At 37.6% G+C, this 20,075-nt stretch overlaps 1 protein-coding gene across 3 annotated transcripts in view; it reads right to left on the bottom strand.

The window, feature by feature from the left end:
• Positions 1-845: 845 nt before the first annotated feature.
• CYB5R4 (cytochrome b5 reductase 4) overlaps positions 846-20,075 on the bottom strand; it is an 81,429-nt gene continuing 62,199 nt past the window's right edge. For 2 of the 3 annotated variants that reach the window (XM_004422080.2, XM_087443836.1), the window contains 6 exons: positions 19,870-20,010; positions 18,164-18,316; positions 15,019-15,169; positions 14,633-14,719; positions 5,177-5,341; positions 846-1,369 (listed from right to left, as the gene is read on the bottom strand). In XM_004422080.2, the coding sequence (XP_004422137.1) occupies positions 1,315-1,369; positions 5,177-5,341; positions 14,633-14,719; positions 15,019-15,169; positions 18,164-18,316; positions 19,870-20,010 (752 nt within the window). In that variant the 3' untranslated portion in view covers positions 846-1,314. The remainder of the gene's footprint in view (positions 1,370-5,176; positions 5,342-14,632; positions 14,720-15,018; positions 15,170-18,163; positions 18,317-19,869; positions 20,011-20,075) is intronic. The other variant, XM_087443837.1, reaches the window with a different exon arrangement.

Here is a 20,075-nt window from a genome sequence, read left to right as displayed (position 1 = left end):
CTAGAAGTGGCCACTGAAGAGGATGCACAGGGAGAGATGACAGTGTTCAACCAGCCACTTGCACATGGGGAGCTCCATAAGCTGGGTGTTTGTAATTTGAGGAATGTTAATATTGTGTTCCTCTCGAGTACATCATTCATTCAGTGAAGATTTAGCTATTTACAAAATCATTTACAGGGAAATTGGAGACTCCTCCCACTTCTGTGAAAACATTGCTGCTATCTTGAATAATAGTGAAAAACGTTAGCTTATGCAGTAGCCATCTATAGCAATCAACAGTTTCCTCACAATGACTTTTCTTGATACCCTTTGCTGAATCCCCATCTGTGAAAGTATGTGAAGGTTGCACACAGCAGCAGGGAGAGAGAGCAGAGAGAGAGTCCACACACCAGAGCTCAGGAGGGCTCCCTGCTGACCTGCCCGCTGTGGGGAAAGCAGCCAGCCAGGGACGGCCCCGTTTAGGACAGAGTGTTCCTCATTTTCCCAGCTAAGCTAGATGGGCTCAAAAAGAATTAACATCTAACCGATTGCAAAGCACCAAATGATTATTTTAGGCCATGGGACTAGATGCTACACCACTTCATTATCTTTCCCGATGCCTCTGGTTTTAGCTATAATCCAAATAGCTGCCAACGTTCTCTGAAACTCTAACACATCTAATCCACAGCTGCTTGTGCAGTGTCTCCAGAATCTTTTATTGTTGCCTTTTTAAATTCCCCTCAGACACTGGCCCAATACTGTTGCCTTCAAACACATTTCTACACAAGGATTAAAAAGTACTTAAGTATACTTTTATTCTTCTCTGTATCAATGCCAGATACACACAAAATGTCTGGATCACTTAATAAGTTACAACATTCCATGTTTTAATAGCAATAACAAGGACATAAATGATCATTTCCTGAGGTAACAGTGCAATGTAAAATTTCATCTGTATTGCTAATAAGACATTTTATAGCACAGAAACGTGATCAAAATGATCATTTACTTTACCATGTCATAAAACACAAGAGCTCACTGTAGAAGAGTGATACAGTTTAAATGAAGGAACTCCGTGATTCATAACAAAGAATCCTGTATGTACTTGTTGCCATGATTGACTTTCCAGGTCAAATATCAGTAGTAAAATAAGTTATGGTATAAAATAAAGTCAACAAGTTATCTATACTGAAGGAACATTTGATTTCATTTAAGAAACTGAAGCCTGGATTCTAGTTAACCTTTTAAGTACATACAAAAATGTTCTCTTAAAAAACCCTAAGTAATCACAAATTTAGATAAAACAGTTGAATAAAGGACAATGACAGCTCTTCATTATGCTGTAAAACTATGCATCTCATCTTTGGAAAAGTTCAGATCATGCAGCAATCTGAAAAACAAATATAAAACATGTTTCTTAGGGAAAATGTTTAAAGTCAAAGAAGATCAAAGTTGATCATCGTAACCACAGTATTTTTTCATTTTCCCCATTTAGTATGTATTTTCTAAAAAAAACCAACCACAATTATCACTTCTAAAAAATTAACAATAATTCCTTAATATCATCAAATATCTAGTCAGTGCTCAAATTTTCAATTGCCTCATAAATGCCATAATTTTTAAAAGTTTGTTTGAATCCACATTCAATCAAAGTCTCCTCATTGTGATCGGCTCATATGTCTTTTAGGTAATCTTTTGATCTATAGGATCCCCTCCCTCTCTCTCTGTCCTGCATTTTATTCGTTGACAAAATGAGATTTTTATGAGTCAAGTCTCCCTAGTCCTCATTTTCCTGCATCCCTGTTCCTATGTCCTCTTATTTCCTACAATTTAATAATTGGATCTAGAGGCTGGATCAGATATAGGTTCAATTCTTTGTGACAAGACTCCTTCATAGGTAGTGTTCCTCCATCGGGGGGCACATGATACCTGGTTATCTCTCTTTCTGGATGCTAACAACCATTGATGATCTACATACAGATTCCTTAGTTTATTAGGGACTGAAGTTGGTGATATTCTACTTCTATTATTCTTTCTTCATTTATCAGTGGAGGAATTCTATAAAGAAAAACTCTGCTCACGTATTAAGAGATTACCCAGTAGCATATCTCAGACAGAAAAGTCAGAATAAATTCTTGATTTTTTCCCCCTTTCTTCACCAGTCTTCAAAGTAAGGAGTTGACCCCACTAGCATTCTATCTTCATTCTCCCCCACTGAACAGGAAAAGCAGAAATATTGCTTAAGTGTAATTCAACTTGGAAAACAGTAAATGGAGCCTGAAATCTTAGCAGTAGCTCTCTTTCAAATGCTGCTGAAAATAATAAACATTTACTTAGTCCTTACTATATGTAGTCACTGTGCTAAGCACCTCACCTGCATAAGCATTAGTATTTATTCCCTTTTATAGGGGCGAGGGGGAGTGCACTAAGGCTTAGAAAGGTTAAGTAACTGGCCGTAGGACACCTAGCTAATGACTGTAAAATGATTCTAAGTGGTAGAGCTGGGACTCAAATCCAAACTGGCAGCTTCAAGAGCATACACACATATTCAGACAAAGGGACCGTATGGCACAGGAGCTAGGAAGGCCAACGTGGTGCAGCAGTCAAGCCGCTCACTCTCTGAACCCATCCCGCCTCTCCAGCTGTACCTCCGTCTCTCCCTGGCAAGTGGCTTCACTCTAGCCACACGAGCCCAGTCTTCTGAACACCTGCACCCTTACTGTGTCTGCCGTTCTCTCCCTGCCTGTGCTACCCGCTCCACCTCCTCTGACTGGCACGTCTTAGTCATCATGAAAGCACCCAGGTGTCTTTGACCATGTAGCTCCCCTCTCTCCAATACAACCCCCCAGGTAAAAGTAACTTGTCTCTCCCTGAATTTCCATAACACCTTGTTTTTTATCTCTGGTAAGAGTATTTATTATATTCTGAGTCATATTAGAGTTATGAGTATGTGCATTTGTTTCCACCACTAGACAGTGTGGGCCTTGAAAGCAGAGACTGTTTTATTCATATGTAACAAACAAAGTAGGTACTTAATGGATGAAAGGACCTTTATTGGCCAATTAATTATAAGCTGTTTATCTACATTAAAAAAAACAGGAGGCCGGCCCAGTGGCGCAGCAGTTAAGTGTGTATGCTTAGCTTCGGCGGCCAGGGGTTCGCAGGTTCGGAGCCTGGGCATGTACGGATGCACTGCTTGTCAAGCCATGCTGTGGTGGCGTCCCATATAAAGTAGAGGAAGATGGGCATTGATGTTAGCTCAAGGCCAGTCTTCCTCAGCAAAAAGAGGAGGATTGGCATCGGATGTTAGCTCAGGGCTGGTCTTCCTCACCAAAAAAATAAATAAATAAAAAATAAAAATTAAAAAAAAAAAACAAACAGGTTTCTGAGTCTTTCTCTGATATTACATCATACAAATATGACAAATTTGCACTAAATATGAAGAGTATGTTTGGAATGGTTATACTTAGGTAGCAGTCATGAGATTCACTTTGGAGGGCTCTAGGAGTGGCGATCCCAAAGAAATCTTGAGTCGTTTTTTAGGACAGCAAAAACTATGATATAAGAGACTCATGTAGCTGCCAAGTAAGAGATATTCCACATCCCTTAAGATGGTGAATACAAGGAAATCAGAGAGATAACAGTCCTAAACTGAAAAGTCACAAGGCCAGATACTACAAACTGCAAGGACTGATTTGCATCAAGCTTCACCTCACAGGGCAACTCTATGCAGCATGCTCAAGGGTGAGCAACAGTAGGGATCCACATATGATGACTAACATTACTTCTGAGCCATTCTGGGCAAGCCAGCTAGTATAGCATAGAGAGATCAGCTCTGAGGTAAAGCTGAGAAAATAAAGCTGTCGAGATTACAGTCAACTAAAAATTCAAAAATACTATGGCCACCTTCCAGTCAATTCCACATACACCGAGGCGCCAGTATACAAGGAGGTGGGCTACGCCTCACAGGGACAGAATGAGGAGGCTGCAAGGCCACTATCAATGGGAGAAAACAACCCACTTCTGTTAGGAGGCTGCACAGGGGAGTCCTCCTCAGCGGGTGGGTATTGGACCAGGTGGCCTTAAAGACAATCTCTTTCAACGCTCAAGAGTTTATGGTTCCAATCATTTAAAAGTATTTTTATACTGCAATCTATAAAGTAAGCCTTAAGATACTTCTAAAATAGCAGAATCAATAAAGCAGAATTGTAGCTCTTAGCTTGTTTTTCTGAAAAATTATTTATCTTTAAACCATATTGTTAGTCTTCACTATAATTTTAATAGTTTTGTTTGAGCTTTAAAAGAGTAAAAATTTAAATAGTAATTTAAAATTTTTTATAAGTTGAGAGAGGATAAACAGAAAAACATTTTTCTGAAAGTTTTAAAATCCAGAAAAACACAAATTTAAAAATATATTTTAAATACAACATGGAGAGAAACACTTTTTAATGTCTTTATTTACTGAGGTCAATCTTTTTCATAACTAAAATTTAAAATAAAATAGCAAGAGAGAAAATTATCTAGAATATGTTACGTTCAGTCATAAACCAAACAAGGAAAAACAGGGTATTTAAGGCAGTCATATTTTAAAATCATCCAGAAACCCAATAGTAGCTATATTTAACAAAATTTTAAAGGATCATTTTAGTACTAAATCAGATCTAAGGTGAACTTCAAATAAGATGGACACCACCATTGATTTTTTCATTAACCAGAGTTCAGCTCTTAGTCTTGGCTTATTTATGTTCTTGTCTCTCCTTTTTGTCTTACCGTCTGGCTCCCAATCACTGTATTATTTACTAACTCTCACTCAGTGGCAGAGAATGAAGAAGGATCAAAAGCAACACTGAGATGACCACCATTGCTTATTAATCACTATATATTATGAAGCTTTGGTAGAAGTTGAATCTACTGTCCCAAATAAGATCTGGCACCGATCTTGTGCATGCATCCATTCTGTCAGTCATTAGCAGAGATCATCGAGAGCTGGCTGAACTGTACTTTTGTGTTCATATCTAACTCTATGCATAACCTTGGCCTCCAACCCTTCACCTGCATGAAGATTCTTAGGCTGTAACAGCCTATTATGTGCAGGTTCGTATGAACTGGAAGAACTGAGAGCTTAATCAACTGCTTTTTATAGAGGTCTTCATTTTGTGGTGTTGGGTATTCTTTTTCTTACCACATTGCTACTCACTTTATTCCTTGTTCTGTAAATGGCATTGGTCCACAAATGCAGATGAGGACTTTGGATTTGTCTGAACTTCTTTTCAAAAATTCAGAAAGAAGAGCTGGTGAAATGTGCCCCTGTTTGCCATTCCATTCGGAAATAGGTGCTGAGAGAACAAATTCAACGTCAAATCTAGAGAAAAGAAATATTTTTTTAAAGTCTATTAAGTTAAATATATTAACATGTTTCAAGTTCCCTAAAACATCTTTTTTCCCCCCTGGAGAACAATTTAATATGTAAAGATTGATACACTTGCTAGAAAAGCACTGGAACAGACTATAAGCAAAGATTTAACAAAAACATACAGGTAAATCCATATTTACCGAAGATTTGCTACAGATGAGAACAGTGATTTGACATTTTATCGAACTCATTAGAAAGAGAGCTCCAAGGGATGGCAGAGAACTCCACATTTCTATTAATAACCTGCTTGTATAAACCAGAGTAAGGACCAATTACCAGTGACACGTGCATTTTAATCTCTGACTCAAACCTCTCCAATGAATTCTAGGCCCTTATAACCAATGGCCTATTTGACTTCTTACTGTTACCATCTCAACAGCCTCGACCTCAACTTACAATCTCTCTATCCCACTCCTGACCCTATCTCTGTGAACAGCACCACAGCCCAGTGGGTTGCACAAACCAGAAACCTGGGATTTGTCTGCCTCAACCTCCATATCCAAATTCTCACCAAGTCCTAGCTCCTGACTATGTGTCTACTTCTCTCTTTTCAAGGCCACAATGCTGCCCAGTCTCCTTCTTTCTGTAATGCTTCTCCCACGCCTCGCTATCCAGTTCTCAGCTCAAGTACGATTTTACAGGGAAGCACTGTGGTCCCACCAGGCTGGGGTCCTTTTCTCTACGTGTTGTAGAAACGTTCTCCCTTTCTTTACAGCCCGCACTTCAGGCTGTAAATGCGTGGCCACCACGATGATTGTTTTATGATTCTCCACCTCCCCATCAGCCCATCGACTCCACGAGGGCAGGGACCACGCCTGCTTTGGCTATCGCTGCAGGCCTAGGGACCAGCACACAGGAGGCTCTCAAATGCTCTGGAATGAAGCACATGAAAGAAAAAGAAAGGACCCAGAACTAAAACGAGAAAGAATATCAAACCAAGTCTTACAATGTCACTACAGACCATTTCTTCCCACAGCTTTGTAATCTGTTACGTGAACTGCCGCTGAAGAACCATAGTCATTTCACAATTCTATGTTGTACTTGCTGTCTTTGCCCCATTTTAGCAAACACAATTAATTCTTACCATTTTCATTAGCGTCGGATCAAATGCATGTCTACATTTTCCCATGAGTAACTGAGATTTTCTCAAGAGTAGCAGGAATTAATTATACATTAATCTCAACCTTTAGAAAAAGTTAAAGTGAGCAGTTTCTCTTGTGAGGTGGCCTTGGGAGCCAAATATCAGAACAGAAACAAGACGTGGCTGGTGCGGCTGCCCTCATGTCACTGTGCGCAGCTGGGTTAGTGTTCCCAAGAGCTGAGGGGCCAGCAGAGGCACCCAGACCAACTAGAATACCAGCCGGGGCCAGAGAACCAGGCCCCGCTCTCACCCAGACCCCAGACTCTAGGTCTTATTTGGCCATTTGTGGAACAAGGTGGGGAAACTACACAACCTCTTACAATTCTAATATTCTGATTTTATATTAAAAACCTTACAGAATGTTTTATTTCTTACTTTCAAGGCTCCCATTTAGTTTCAGCAGCAATACTAACCGTCCCCATACAAAATAGCCTCCCCAAATACTTACTTTCACTAACTCATCTTTTCCTTCCTAGCACTTAAAATTAAGATAGTTTTAGATAATTCCAGAATGTGATATTTGTTTACTGTGAAGGTGGGGTCCTTGTCTCTCTCGTTCAATACTGTATCCAGGCCTGGCTTGAGGTAAGTATGCAAAAAATACTTGTCGAATGAATAAAGGAATGTATTTACAAAGAAGCCATACTGGCTAAAAATAAAAATTGTACTTAGAAGAACAAAGCCACATGCTGGCATCTATGAAATTACACATAAAATGGACGCGAATTCATCAGTGTATTTTTCTGGAAAGAAGGTCCATAGCCTTTCATCAGATTACCAAAGGGGATCCAAAAGCAGCTGCAGAACCCTATCTTAAAAAATTTTCAATTACACATAGACAATTGGATAAAAGACAGCAATTGTCTTGTTAAATTAAAAATAAAAGATAGTGTTCTCTGGCTCTGTTCCCAACAAGTCTACCACTGGAATAAAACTGCTAAGATATATAAATCAATACTGGTGTCACTGTCATCTGCAAAAATTCATAATTTTCCTTTAATGAGATGCTTAAAAAAAAAAGCCTAATCAGTGGCATACTTTCTGCAGGAATCTACTGAACGGTGAAAAATAACTGGAGATCCTTACATACATGGTATAAACTTTTCATGCATTGTATTTATTCACAGAATGGTCCCCTGGGGTATGCCTTTTGGGCACTCAATGGAAAAAGTGAACAGGAGGCATGGATGCAATTCTTAAGGATATTGTAAAGAGGCTGCTATCCTGCTATCTCCCTCACAGGGCTAGAAAAGAGCTTCAACTGGAGCAGGAGCAATCAAGTTAAGACTCAAGAATACTTTAATGAAGGATTTCTTGTAGCATATCAAGATATAGATGGTTACTGTGGAAACTTCTCTTCTGGATTTTTCTGAATGAAGGCCAACTTACTGTCTGAAACAAGTATAGTTTTGAGGTATGAGGGGGCACACTGGTAAACGTCCTGAAATTCCTTTCTGCCCTATGATTTTAGAAGTGCCAGAAAGAACTAGGATTCTTGAAAAGCTTACCTGAAAATAAATTTAGATAATCCATAAAGTGCAAAGCAACATAAAAAAAAGAGAGAGAGAGACAGAGAGAGAACAGACCTGCTTCTGATGAATGCCTATGCGGAAGTAAATAAGCCTGTCCAAAAAAATTATTTAAAGTAGAGTGATAATGATCTGAGATAAAAAATCTTGAAATATAGATGTATTCATTCAATCTAAATCAGAGCCTGCAGTCACCCAACAATTTATTCCCTCCTCCTCCAGCCAATGAGCTTCTAAAACCTACCTCATTCATAGTTCTTACCCCTGTCCCCTACCTTCCTATTTTTACTCCCACAACTCCAGATCAGGCCCCTATATCTCGTGTCTAAAATACTGCTCTAAAACCTTAGCCCTAAGCTAACACATCATTGCTGTCTAGTTCTCCCTAAAAATCCTGATCCAATCTTACAACTTTTTGCTTATAAGGCTTCAGTGGTTCATCACTGCCCACAGAACAGTATTTCAGAGCCTTTGGGGGCCCCAGCTTTTCCTGGTTTCTCTGGCTGAAGAAAAATACTAGAAACAGCAGGAGAGCTTGCTATTTGCTCATGAGAAAAATACCTCACAAGATAAATAGCTAGCAGCCGAAATTAGATAAAATATACATATTACGGAAACATTTCTCAAAATGAAATCTGATGAAACACTAGTATTCCTCCAGATGTTAGCGGTATTCCATGAAAAAAGCCTAACCTATCAAATAAGTTTGGGACTACCGGGTTAAAAAAAGTTAAACAGATTTCTTTAGAAATTCTCAAAGGCTTGAATATGCTAAGTTCAGAGCAAACCTTCAAGAAGGTAATATGGTGCACATTGTTTCTCAAACTTACCTAATCATAGAGCCCTTTGGGGAGGAACACATGAACATTTCAAGGAAAATATTTCAAGAAACACAGTGCATGAGGAATATCTGGGAGGAACAGAGAGTGGTGTAAGGGTCCAGATTAGGGCCCATATATCTGAGTGCATCACAGGCTGGGGAAAAAGAAAGGGGTTCGGGCACATTGTTCAATTTACTTATGCTTGTGGAATCACCGGCTTTTGCTACCTTAAATGGGACTAATGCAGTGCTAGACCCAATACTGACACCAGAGTACAGAAACATAGTCAGTCATTATACTACAGAGCCCATCAGTAATAAAGGGAGAGGAGCTGTGGAATATTGCTGGGCCTTCCCATGTCCATCAAGTGCATATTTATTTAATATATGAATTACACTCAAGGTGTTCCATCACCTGATTTTAGCCTACCCTGTTCCTTCGACTGTAAACAAGAGGATTGGAAGTGACAACAACTAAGATTCCTTCTAATATGGATATAAGATTTAACGGTTTTATTTTTACAAAGTTATTTCACATTGTTCTTCATGCACTGTATTTACTTCAACAAAAACAAAACTTGACTCTGCTCTTTTGCTAAAACACTTAACATACTGGCCCTCATGTTTTTTTACTCATAAAATCCTACTACCCAAATTTCTTTTCCTGTTCGCAGAAATGCTAATTGTCTCCCAAAGCCCAGCTCAGAAGTCCCTCCTTCCATGAAGCTCTGGTATCCCCACCCTCACAAAGACAGAACTACTCTTTCCTTCCCCTAGACTTCTACAGCATGTGATTTGTTCCTCTCAAGGCACAGACTTGACAGTCACTGCTGTACTTCAGAACTTCTCCCCACTACAGTAGTCCTACTCATTCTGTACTCTTCCCAGCATTAGGCACATTTTGCAAACAGTGAGCACACCAATGCCTGAAGTGATGCACACGATCTGCTGCCCAGAACCGGGTAACTAATTTCCCTGTCCTCTGTGCCCACTCCCTCGCTGCTTGGAATCCCTTTCTTCTTCTCTTTCCCTTACGCCCCAATCATTAACCCCATGCTTTCTAGAAGAAAAACAATGATGCTAACAATTCCAAGTGTGCTGGAACAAGTGTGCGGAGTATTTTACCTTTCTAGAGGCTATTTGTCAAAACGCACCAACAGCCTTGGCACACTGTGACTTAGTGATTCTTCTGATGAATTTTTATGCCACACAGTTAGAGAGGTACAGAACAACTTGTAATCACTATGTCAAACAGTAGGGGATTGGGTAAATAAATTATGGCATGCTTACATGACTGAAGACAAGGCAGCTATTAAAAATCATAGTACTGCGCAGGTTTTCCCAACTGGCACTATTGGCATTTGGGGCTGGATAATTCTTTGCTGTGGGGGCTGTCCTGTGTATTGCAGGATGTTAGCAGCATTCCTGGCCTCTACCAACTAGGGGCCCTCAGTTATGATGAGAAAAAATGTCTCCAGATGTAAATATCCCCTGCAGTGGGGGGGGGAGGGGGTGGTGTAGGGACAAAATCGCTCCAGGTTGAGAACCACTGGTTTAAAATAGTCTATACATAGAATACTCACAATATGCTAAGTAGAAAATGTAGTTATAAAAGGTATAGTCAGTATGACCTACCTACATTATCTAAAAAATACAAAAGAAAAAGGTATGTGTATACAAGTGTGTGTGTGTGTGTGTGTGTGTGTGTATGTGTGATAGAGAGAGAGAGAGAGAAAGAGAGAAAGAGAATGGAAAGATAGGATGGTAGGATTCTTGAAGATTTTTTTCCTTATACTTTTCCTACATAAATATGTATTAATTTTATAAACAGAGGGGGAAAATCAGCAAATCAACAAATTCTACTATTTATATAAAAGAAATGTGCTATTAGCTTTACTAAAATAAGGTTATTTTCTCCAAAAATGACTGCTTTGAAAAGGAGGGAAGACATTTGTTATATTTATATATTACAAAATGTTGTCCTGAAGTTAGCCTCTTTGTCAAACTATCCCGCCCCCTAAAACTAGTTCTGCAAAGGCAGAGAATTCACAGAGCCAGAGCATTCAACTGAGGGAAGGAGATGGACCAATGTGTAAACTGAGTCAACTAGGCTTCATAGCACTGCCCAGTAGTTAAGAGAGAGAGAAGTGGAATTTAATTTGGATTCGAGTTTACACAGTAATTGGCTACATCTGCTACCGTATATATTTGCCTTCTGTTTTCTCTCATTTTTCTTAAGAAAAATAAATGTGAGAGATTTTGCTAGATTTGGAATGTTGTGAATTGAGTCCTAACTACTGGAGTTAACAGTCAAGTGTAAAACCATATTTGGATAAAATTCAAATAAGCTAACTTTTTTCTGTTCAAATTTTATACTAAATGACATGAAAACTAAATTGAAATAGAAATATCCCAAAAAAGTACTTATGGTTTACCTACTTTTTGCAATTCTATCAAGTTTAGCAATGTGGGTAAGAGATACAGTCCCTGGATTCATGAGAAAATAAGCCAACACAATATCTTGTTTACTGTTGTACCCCTGTATACAAGCACATGGTAGAAGCTCACACGTATTTCATGAATGAATGAATATTACAAATATGCTAATTCTGGTCTAGGCACCTACATATACAATCTCAACAATCCCCGCACACAAACAATTCTATGACAAAGGTATTGATGTTCTACAGACACAAAAACTGAGGCTCAGTCAGATCAAGTAACTTGCCCAAGGTCACAAGGTTAATAAGTTTCCATTATATAATGACATTTTTAAGAATTTCATTTGTTAATGACATTATCTAGATAAACTCTGAGGACAAGCATAACATGCTTGCTGAAAATTAAAATACTAGATCACATGTCAGCCTCAGTATCCAGCCTTCCTATCCCTCCTTGTTCCACAAAGAATTGAGTGGAAGGCTGACACCTAATCCTACAGAGAGTAGGCTATTCCACTTGTTTTAACTACAAAATTTAAGAGAATTTTTTTTTATATATTCACAATCCAATAATAATTTAACGAGGGAGATGTGCTCAGGTGTCACATTTTGTAATCAGAAAGTTTATTACTAAAACTAGAAGTGATACAGGAGAGTCAAGATGTAGGAAAGGGTGATTTAATATACTAAAAAATGCCCTTAAGTGCTAACTAAAACAAAGATGTGACTAACTAAAATTACCTTATATTAAATCTGACTTTTACTTTCCTTTTATGTACGGGACTCAACTCAATAGTACCACAAAACCAATCAATGAGCCTGTGAGGCTAGGGTTCTCCTCTATCTGCATAAAGCCTCAAAATATGGTAAAATTCCTGATGAACATTCCAAAGGCATTTACATAAAAACGGCTTTTTTGTTTTCCAGGGAGGGCCTGACCAGGAGTCTCAAGGGAGCATCAATTATACAATGCTGGAAGTCAGTGCTAACAGAGCCTCAAAAAGGAGAGCCATGTCTCCAGAAAGAGGAAGGAGAAGGTCAGGGAGTCGAGAGAGAGAGCACACAGGAGCAAGCAGGTGAGACAAAGAAGAGAGAGAAGAAGCGGAAGAAGGACAACCGAGGGCCAGAGGTGGGAACACTACCACTTCTCTCCCAGAGCTGGAGCGCACCACTCACCTGGTAAGAGCTGTCAGAGCCCGTCACCCAGAAGGGAAAAAAAAGGGGCCTTTCCTCATCCTCAATACTCCAGCCGATGGAATTCCACCAACCCAAATTATGTACACCAACACAAAACACACAGTTGACTTTGTTAAAAGAGACTTTATGTTCAGAGGCTGTCAACACGTTCCTTTTTACCAATTACTTCTTTTTTTTTTTTTTAATTTTTTATTTATTTTTTCCCCCAAAGCCCCAGTAGATAGTTGTATGTCATAGCTGCACTTCCTTCTAGTTGCTGTATGTGGGACGCAGCCTCAGCATGGCCGGAGAAGCAGTGCGTCGGTGCATGCCCGGGATCTGAACCTGGGCCGCCAGTAGCGGAGCGCACGCACTTAACCACTAAGCCACTGGGCCGGCCCACCAATTACTTCTTAAATCAAGTTTAACTCCTATTAACAGCCTAAAAGTCAATGTCTCTTCATTAAAATAATAGTAAATGGATTTTTCTTACGCAAGGAAACTATCTTAAAGAATATCTTGGACAAAAAACTGCCAGAAATACTGTTTAAAAAAACCTAGTTAAAAAAGCCTAGCTATGCTGTTTAAACTCTTTTAAATGTTTGTTTAGGAAAACGGGAGCTCAAACGGTTAATACAGAAATGAAACACATGTATACAGAAGTCCTCATAACCACAATTCAAATATCTGAGGTAGGGCTTCACAGTTTCCAAAGCATTTATGCTTTCTCCTCCAATCCTCACACGTGCCTCATGAATTAAGGAGGAAAGATACCATTATTTTATTTGAAGATAAAGAGACAGGCCCACAGAGCTAAGTAATTTTTTAATAAAGTTTCAAGCTAGTGGAAAGTAGAATGAAAACTAGAATTTAGGTCTTTAGGCTTTTTGATAAATGCTGTTTCCAATTTTCTACTTTGAAAATAGTGAAAAAGATGTTAGAAAACCTAGGAATTTGTATTTCTTTAAATCATGCTCTAAACTGCCATATAACTACCTAAATATAGTAAATATTATTAGGTTTATGTTTTAAGTATGTAAGAAGAGTAAATACTTCAAGGATAAATAAGTTCAGGTCATCCTTAATTTATGAAAGTCATTTATTAAAAGAGAAAGAGGAGGATGGAAGACAAAAGGGAGAAAAAACACTGGAAGAGATCACAGCACTACGTTATTAAGGACATTCAGAAAATATTCAGAAGAACCTGGGACAGCTGAGTTTCTGAGGTCTTTAACTTTTAAAAGGTCTAGAATTTTATCTATATCACACTATCATAAGCATAAATATTTACTTCAGATATTTTGTGTGACTTACGAAGTCCTGAATTTCTTCGAAATAGCTTTTGATGATTACAGAAATGCTTTCAAAAGTACGATAGCTTGTCCAACTCACTCTTCTAAAAAATTCATTAAGAATTTCCTACTGCTTTCAAATCTCTTTAGGGGAGATGGGGCATATGCCTGTTTAAATTATCTTCTTATTTCAGTTGACTGTGCTGGGGCTCTTTGTTCAAGGAAACAAATTTTCACTTTGCTCTCCTTGCTGTCTCATTCCACCATTGAGTTCAGCCTGACTGGAACTTTTTTCTATTGCCTATCCAAAGCGTGTACTGAGGACCACTACTGATACAGTTATTAATGTGTTAATGTAAACAAACAAAAATGAAGAAAATCTTGCTAAACAATGCATAAGGAACCCCCCTCTTGAAAAGTCACAATGGACATTAGCATATTAAAGGCTCTAAGAAATCCTGTAGTGAAGAAATAAGTTTACTTTTGCTTAATCCATCTCACCAAATTTATTTGATCTATCTCCATTACAACAAGAAAATCTTGAATTACCAAAGTGGCTACACAGGATCATTTTCAAAAAAACCCAACTCAGTATAAATGACATAAACATGAAGCCCAGTATATATTTTATTGATACACATATGATGTCACATTGAGCTTATCAAACAGTATTTCTCTGGGGGAGGGGTATTAATATTACTTACATTTAGAGAATTATTGATTAGTTTATTTTTTTTTGAAGGAGCTTCCTGGTCAATTAAAAACTCCTATCAAAGGAGATAAGGCCTAGACTAACTACACATGTAAGAATATAAACATAGGACTAATATCAGTTTAATACCTTTTATCTTTAAATGCTAATTTCTCCAATTGGCTTCTCCAAATTATATCATCCTCTGTTTTATTGAAGAACATCAGCTTCACTTTCCTTAAAAGAAAAAACAACAACTCAAAAAAAACTATTTCAATTACATTTAAAATATGCATGAAAGGAAAAGTCTAAAAGTGAACTGGCATAAATTTTTTTTAGTGCCAATTAGGTAACCAAAAGTATCAAAAACAAAAGAATCAAGTTAATAAAACAGCTAGGACTGGAGGAGGCAGAGTAAGAAATGATGAATGAGGGGATGAAAACATGTCTATTACGGTCCACTGAGTATTTAATTTAGAATACCTTATACTAATCTAACAACCTCACAAAGAATAGTTAAAGATAAAATTACATACCTGAGACTGGGTATATTAGTCAAAGCATAATTCAGTATTTTAACCATTGGTGTGAAGCCTGTTCCAGCGGCCAATAAAAAGAGATCTTCTAATTCTTGGAACTGGGATATTTTAAAATTGCCCTCAGGATTGCTTATGAAAACAAAATCTCCTAAACAATGAAATATACACTAAATCAGAAATACATCAAGAAAACTGAGAAGATTAAGCTAGCTGAATTTAGAACACTGATGAGTAATAAGATGAAGGCGTAACTTGCAGACGACATCTCGGTCTTTAAAGTATGGAAAGAGGTTTAGGAATACTCATTAGGCCCCCAAGTATGTCTGGATTATATCATTATAATCAAATTAACAATGCAGTTTTATTACACATTTCCCAACATTATTTTCCCAAACCATCTGGAGTCTCTAATTTACAAACTACTGCCAAGTATTTAACTACAAATTATCAATAAAGTATTGACTGCTAAACTGAATTATAAGCACCTCAAAAGTAGAGTCCATTTATACCTGTCTTGCACAGTTCAGGGTGGAGAACATATATTCACTACTTACATATTGATTCCTAACCATAGTAACAAGACTAGTAGGAGAGAAAACTGAGACAGAAATGTATTCTAAAATCTTAGGTTAGTAAACCTGCTAACTTCACCTCCAACAAATCTTGGAGAATACCTATCAATTAAAACAAGAGCTGTTCTGAATTTAATTTCTATAAAAACAAAGCAAGATCAGAAACTGTACTTGGAGCATGCTACTTCCCAATCTAGAATCAAAATAGTTGAGAAAACCATTTTCTGCAATGCAGGTAACATAACCACCCTATACCACTCAGATAAGAGAACCGCCTTTAGGACATTTCAGAAATTTTCAGTATAATTTTAAAAACAAAAAATAAAGCTGTCCATATTTTCCAAACAATTTCAAATACTCTGGTTTATTTTTAAATGCTCAGATACTCATATCTTTCCTTTCTTGTCCATAGCAGGATATTAAGAATCTCGCAGTAATTGATGAATTAAGTATTAGAAAGTAACAGAAGCTCCTTGTTAGAGTTTGAAAGGGACCATAAGATCAGACTATCCTCTGGAAAAAGTCAGCTGGTTGTTTACTAAAGAAGCCTCACAGAATGATATTAATTTGGTAACTTTTGTCCACAGTCCAGTCCTTCCAATGTCATAAAATTGACTAGACTCAGGCAAGATACCTGATGCTAATCAAATTCACAAGCGATGAAAGTACACATGCCAGAATGGCAACTGATTTACAGCCAGGCCATCTGCATCCAGTGACCTGAACATTACACGCCCCAACCAGGGAATCTCATTCTCAGTATCAGAACATTTGAAAGGCCAAAAAAATCATAGAAAAGTTGCTTGATGAACAGGGTATTGAAACAAAAAAGTGAATACTGTTCTAGAGTAGCTCATTTGGGCCACGATGAGGCTTCATGAGTTATCACTACCATGCCAGGTACAACCCCCTAAGTGACACAAGTATTTGTGCCATGGCTACCTTCCCTGGATGAAGCTGAAAAAACACTAATCTTGTTCTTTAGGCTTTCCGTTTCCATGCTCTAGGCTGACTCTCCATCCTGCTCTGTCCACATAGTCTCTATAAACAGGTTACAATAGCATTGGTTACGCTTCCACTCACTACACTACAATCATGTGTCAGTTCTTCACAAGATGACAATCACCTTCACTGGATTTGTGGGTATTCCAAAATTCTTTAGGTTCACATTTATATTCAATATTTTGGTTTATGTAACTAGAGATGACTAACCACATCCATTATGTATAAACTGCTAAGCTTAACTTTCAGAAAGCAACAAATTTTCTTTATTTCCAGATTTTAGTGATCTTCTTCACTGTTACCTCGATGTTACTGCTAATGCTAACTTAGAAAGGAGAAGAGCACTTTTATTGTTAGGCAAAAGGCAGTGAAAAGTTGAAGACACAGACACACAAAAAGGAGTAGAAACAGGAAGAGGGTCTCTAAATCTTAACAGATCTTATCATAGTCCTTTCATTAATTATTTCAAGGTACATTTACTGAGTGCCAACTGCCATGTTAAGTGCAAGAAATCCAAGAATAAGTTCAAGACTTATAAAGAAGGAATATTACTTATTCTTATCCTGCAGCTATGAGCAAAGTGTTAGTTATTGGGAGTTCAGAGGAGGAGGGAGCTTCATAAAGGAAGTGATGATGTTTTGTTTGGGTCTTTAAAACAAGGTATTTGACAGGTAGAGAAAAGGCTGATGGGCATCCTACACGAGGCAACTGCATGTACCTATGAATGAGGATGAGAAACTTGTAGAACTCTGAGTAGCACAAGTATTTTGTACAGCAAGAGATGAAGCTGGAGAGATCATGAAAGTCTTTGTAGGTCATGGAAGGGACTTAACCAGTTAGGTAATGGAGACTCATCAGAGGTTTCAAAGCTGCAGAGCAACATGATTAAATCTATCCTCAGGGCAGTCTGGAAAGACAATTGGAAAACGCAGATAAATAGAAACATAAAGATACCAGTTAGCGGCAACTGAGAGAGACCAGTTAGAGGCCAAGAGAGAAATGATGAAGGCTTGATCTAAGATGGTGGCAGAAGGGATGGAAAAGAAAAATTTAAGTCACTGGGAGGGAGACTCAATAGAAGTTAGTGGCTGACTGGATTCGGAGGAAGAAAATGGGAAGACTCAAGGATGACTTGCCTCCAGATTGGGTCAAGAATGACCAGGAACGGGGCAAACAATACAGATGAGGAATATGGGAGTAAGGCTAGGTTGGGGGGGACAAAGAGAACACGACTTTGGTTGCAGACATGTTGAGTTTAAGATATTTGATAGGGCCAGCCCCGTGGCTTAGCAGTTAAGTGCATGCGCTCCGCTGCTGGCAGCCCGGGTTCGGATCCCGGGCGCACACTGACGCACCGCTTCTCTGGCCACGCTGAGGCCGCGTCCCACATACAGCAACTAGAAGGATGTGCAACTATGACATACAACTATCTACTGGGGCTTTGGGGGGAAAATAAATAAATAAATAAAATTAAGATATTTGATAGACTTCCACATGGAGATAACTAGAGTACAGACTAACATGTGATCAAACCTAGAACACACAGGAGGTTAAAAAAAAATACTAACCAATCTGAAGATGATCAAGCTCTGGTGTGAAGAGTCCAGCAGGATAGATTTTGATCAAAAAGTAGATGTATTTATTGTTGGGAAGAACTGGTTCTTTGAACTCTGAGAGTAAGGAATCAGATATAGGTGTATATGGCTTCACAATTTCAGTATCTAGAAAAAGTCACAACAAAGAAATTCAATTCTAAAAATCTAAAAAGCTCTGAATGCAGATGAAACATACAAATTTTATGATGTTATCAGTATATATTTAAAACTGTACACCTAATGTGTATATAATTCTAACTATACATTCTATATGTATATAGTACATGTATATATACCCAAATCCTATGTGCATTGAAATAATTTTAACAAATCAATACTCTGTTCACAATATAGACAATCTGTTTTTATTAAGTGTGGCATAAGACGATAGGAATTTATGTCAATAAACTCAGACAACCATCTATTTCATCAACATATAAACTTTGTAATGGACCATAACAGAAACGGCACCAAAAGTTTACATAGAGACGTAAGAAGGCACTTATATAATAATTTTAATTATATACCAAATTTTTAACAACGGTGACTGATGGCCAATGGGATCATTTGGGTGTGAGAAAGGGAAGAATTATGCTTTTTACTTTATATATTTTGAATTGTTTTAATATATTAGATATTATTTTGGTAATTAAAGAAAAGAATGTTAATCCAATCACTTCTAAGACTATAATATTAATTAATGGATGAAATAAATATTAAAATATATTAATAATAAATATTAATACCAAATATATTTAATATATCGCTTATATATAATATATAATATTAATAACTATAAATAATAAAATATTAATAGTTAATAAAAATTCATGTTATATTTTAGTTAGCCGAATTCCAAAGAAAGAGGTCACCATACATTTGTAAGACCAAAAATACACGACTCCTTGACATATACAAAATTAATCTATCTGTAAATTATAGTATATTGACAATAACTGCACTGGGAAAGATATCAGCTATTGAATGATAACCTGGCATTAGTGATGATGAAGAGAAAAACTTAAGTGCCAACATAATATACTGTATCCACCAAATTCTGGCTGGTGGTCTGTTAGACTGATTGCTGGGAACACTGTGACTAACATGAGAATGTTACCTTTTGCAGCTTCAAAAGGCCAAGAAAACGGACATAAAGAAGGAGGGTATTTAAAAGAGGTAATTTTAGGATGAAAATAAGGAAAAAAGAATTCACACAGTAAGGAATATCTTTACAGAGCTTATACTGGTGGCACATATAAGGAAATCATTTATAAGCATTCACTCATTTTGAATTTTATAAATTCAACTTCATAAATGACACAACCATAAGTGGTTCCTAAGAGATGCTAGTATGTGTTTCTAGTAGTTGTCCTCACGAAGGACCACTTGTACACTCCCCCACATCTTTCATTTAGGTCTTTGTTAGTAATTACAATGCTGGTGGAACCATCTCTCTGACTAGTGGCAATTTCTTTGTTCCATATAATAATACAGCATAGCTATAGTTCCAACATGTAGGAACACTGCATCCACAAACCTAGAATCTAGCTATCACTAAATCCAGCTGCCTAGAAACATTTATTAATAACCTCAATGGCTGCTTCCTAAAGAGATTAGTACTGATTATGAACTGCTTATAAATGATGAAAATGTTTCCCCGAAGCCTCTATTTACCTTACCTGTAATAGTTAGCTTGAGGTAAACGTGTTGCCCAATCGGCACCTGAAGATAAGTGCTTGGCGGCAGCATGAAGCAGAAAAGCCTCGTATCATGAGTAACATCTTCCTTGGAAATTAACTGGCATTGTCTGTAGTACAAACCTAGGAAGTGATTCATTTTCTCTTATTGATGAATAAATTAAATAAGAAGTAATACTAGACCCACT

The sequence above is a fragment of the Ceratotherium simum genome, chromosome 19, assembly GCF_057802395.1.
Source record: "Ceratotherium simum simum isolate JZ-2026a chromosome 19, ASM5780239v1, whole genome shotgun sequence".
In the NCBI taxonomy this organism is placed as follows: Eukaryota; Metazoa; Chordata; class Mammalia; order Perissodactyla; family Rhinocerotidae; genus Ceratotherium; species Ceratotherium simum.
Note: the sequence above shows the minus strand (reverse complement) of the source record. Positions and strands in the feature narration are given on the sequence as shown.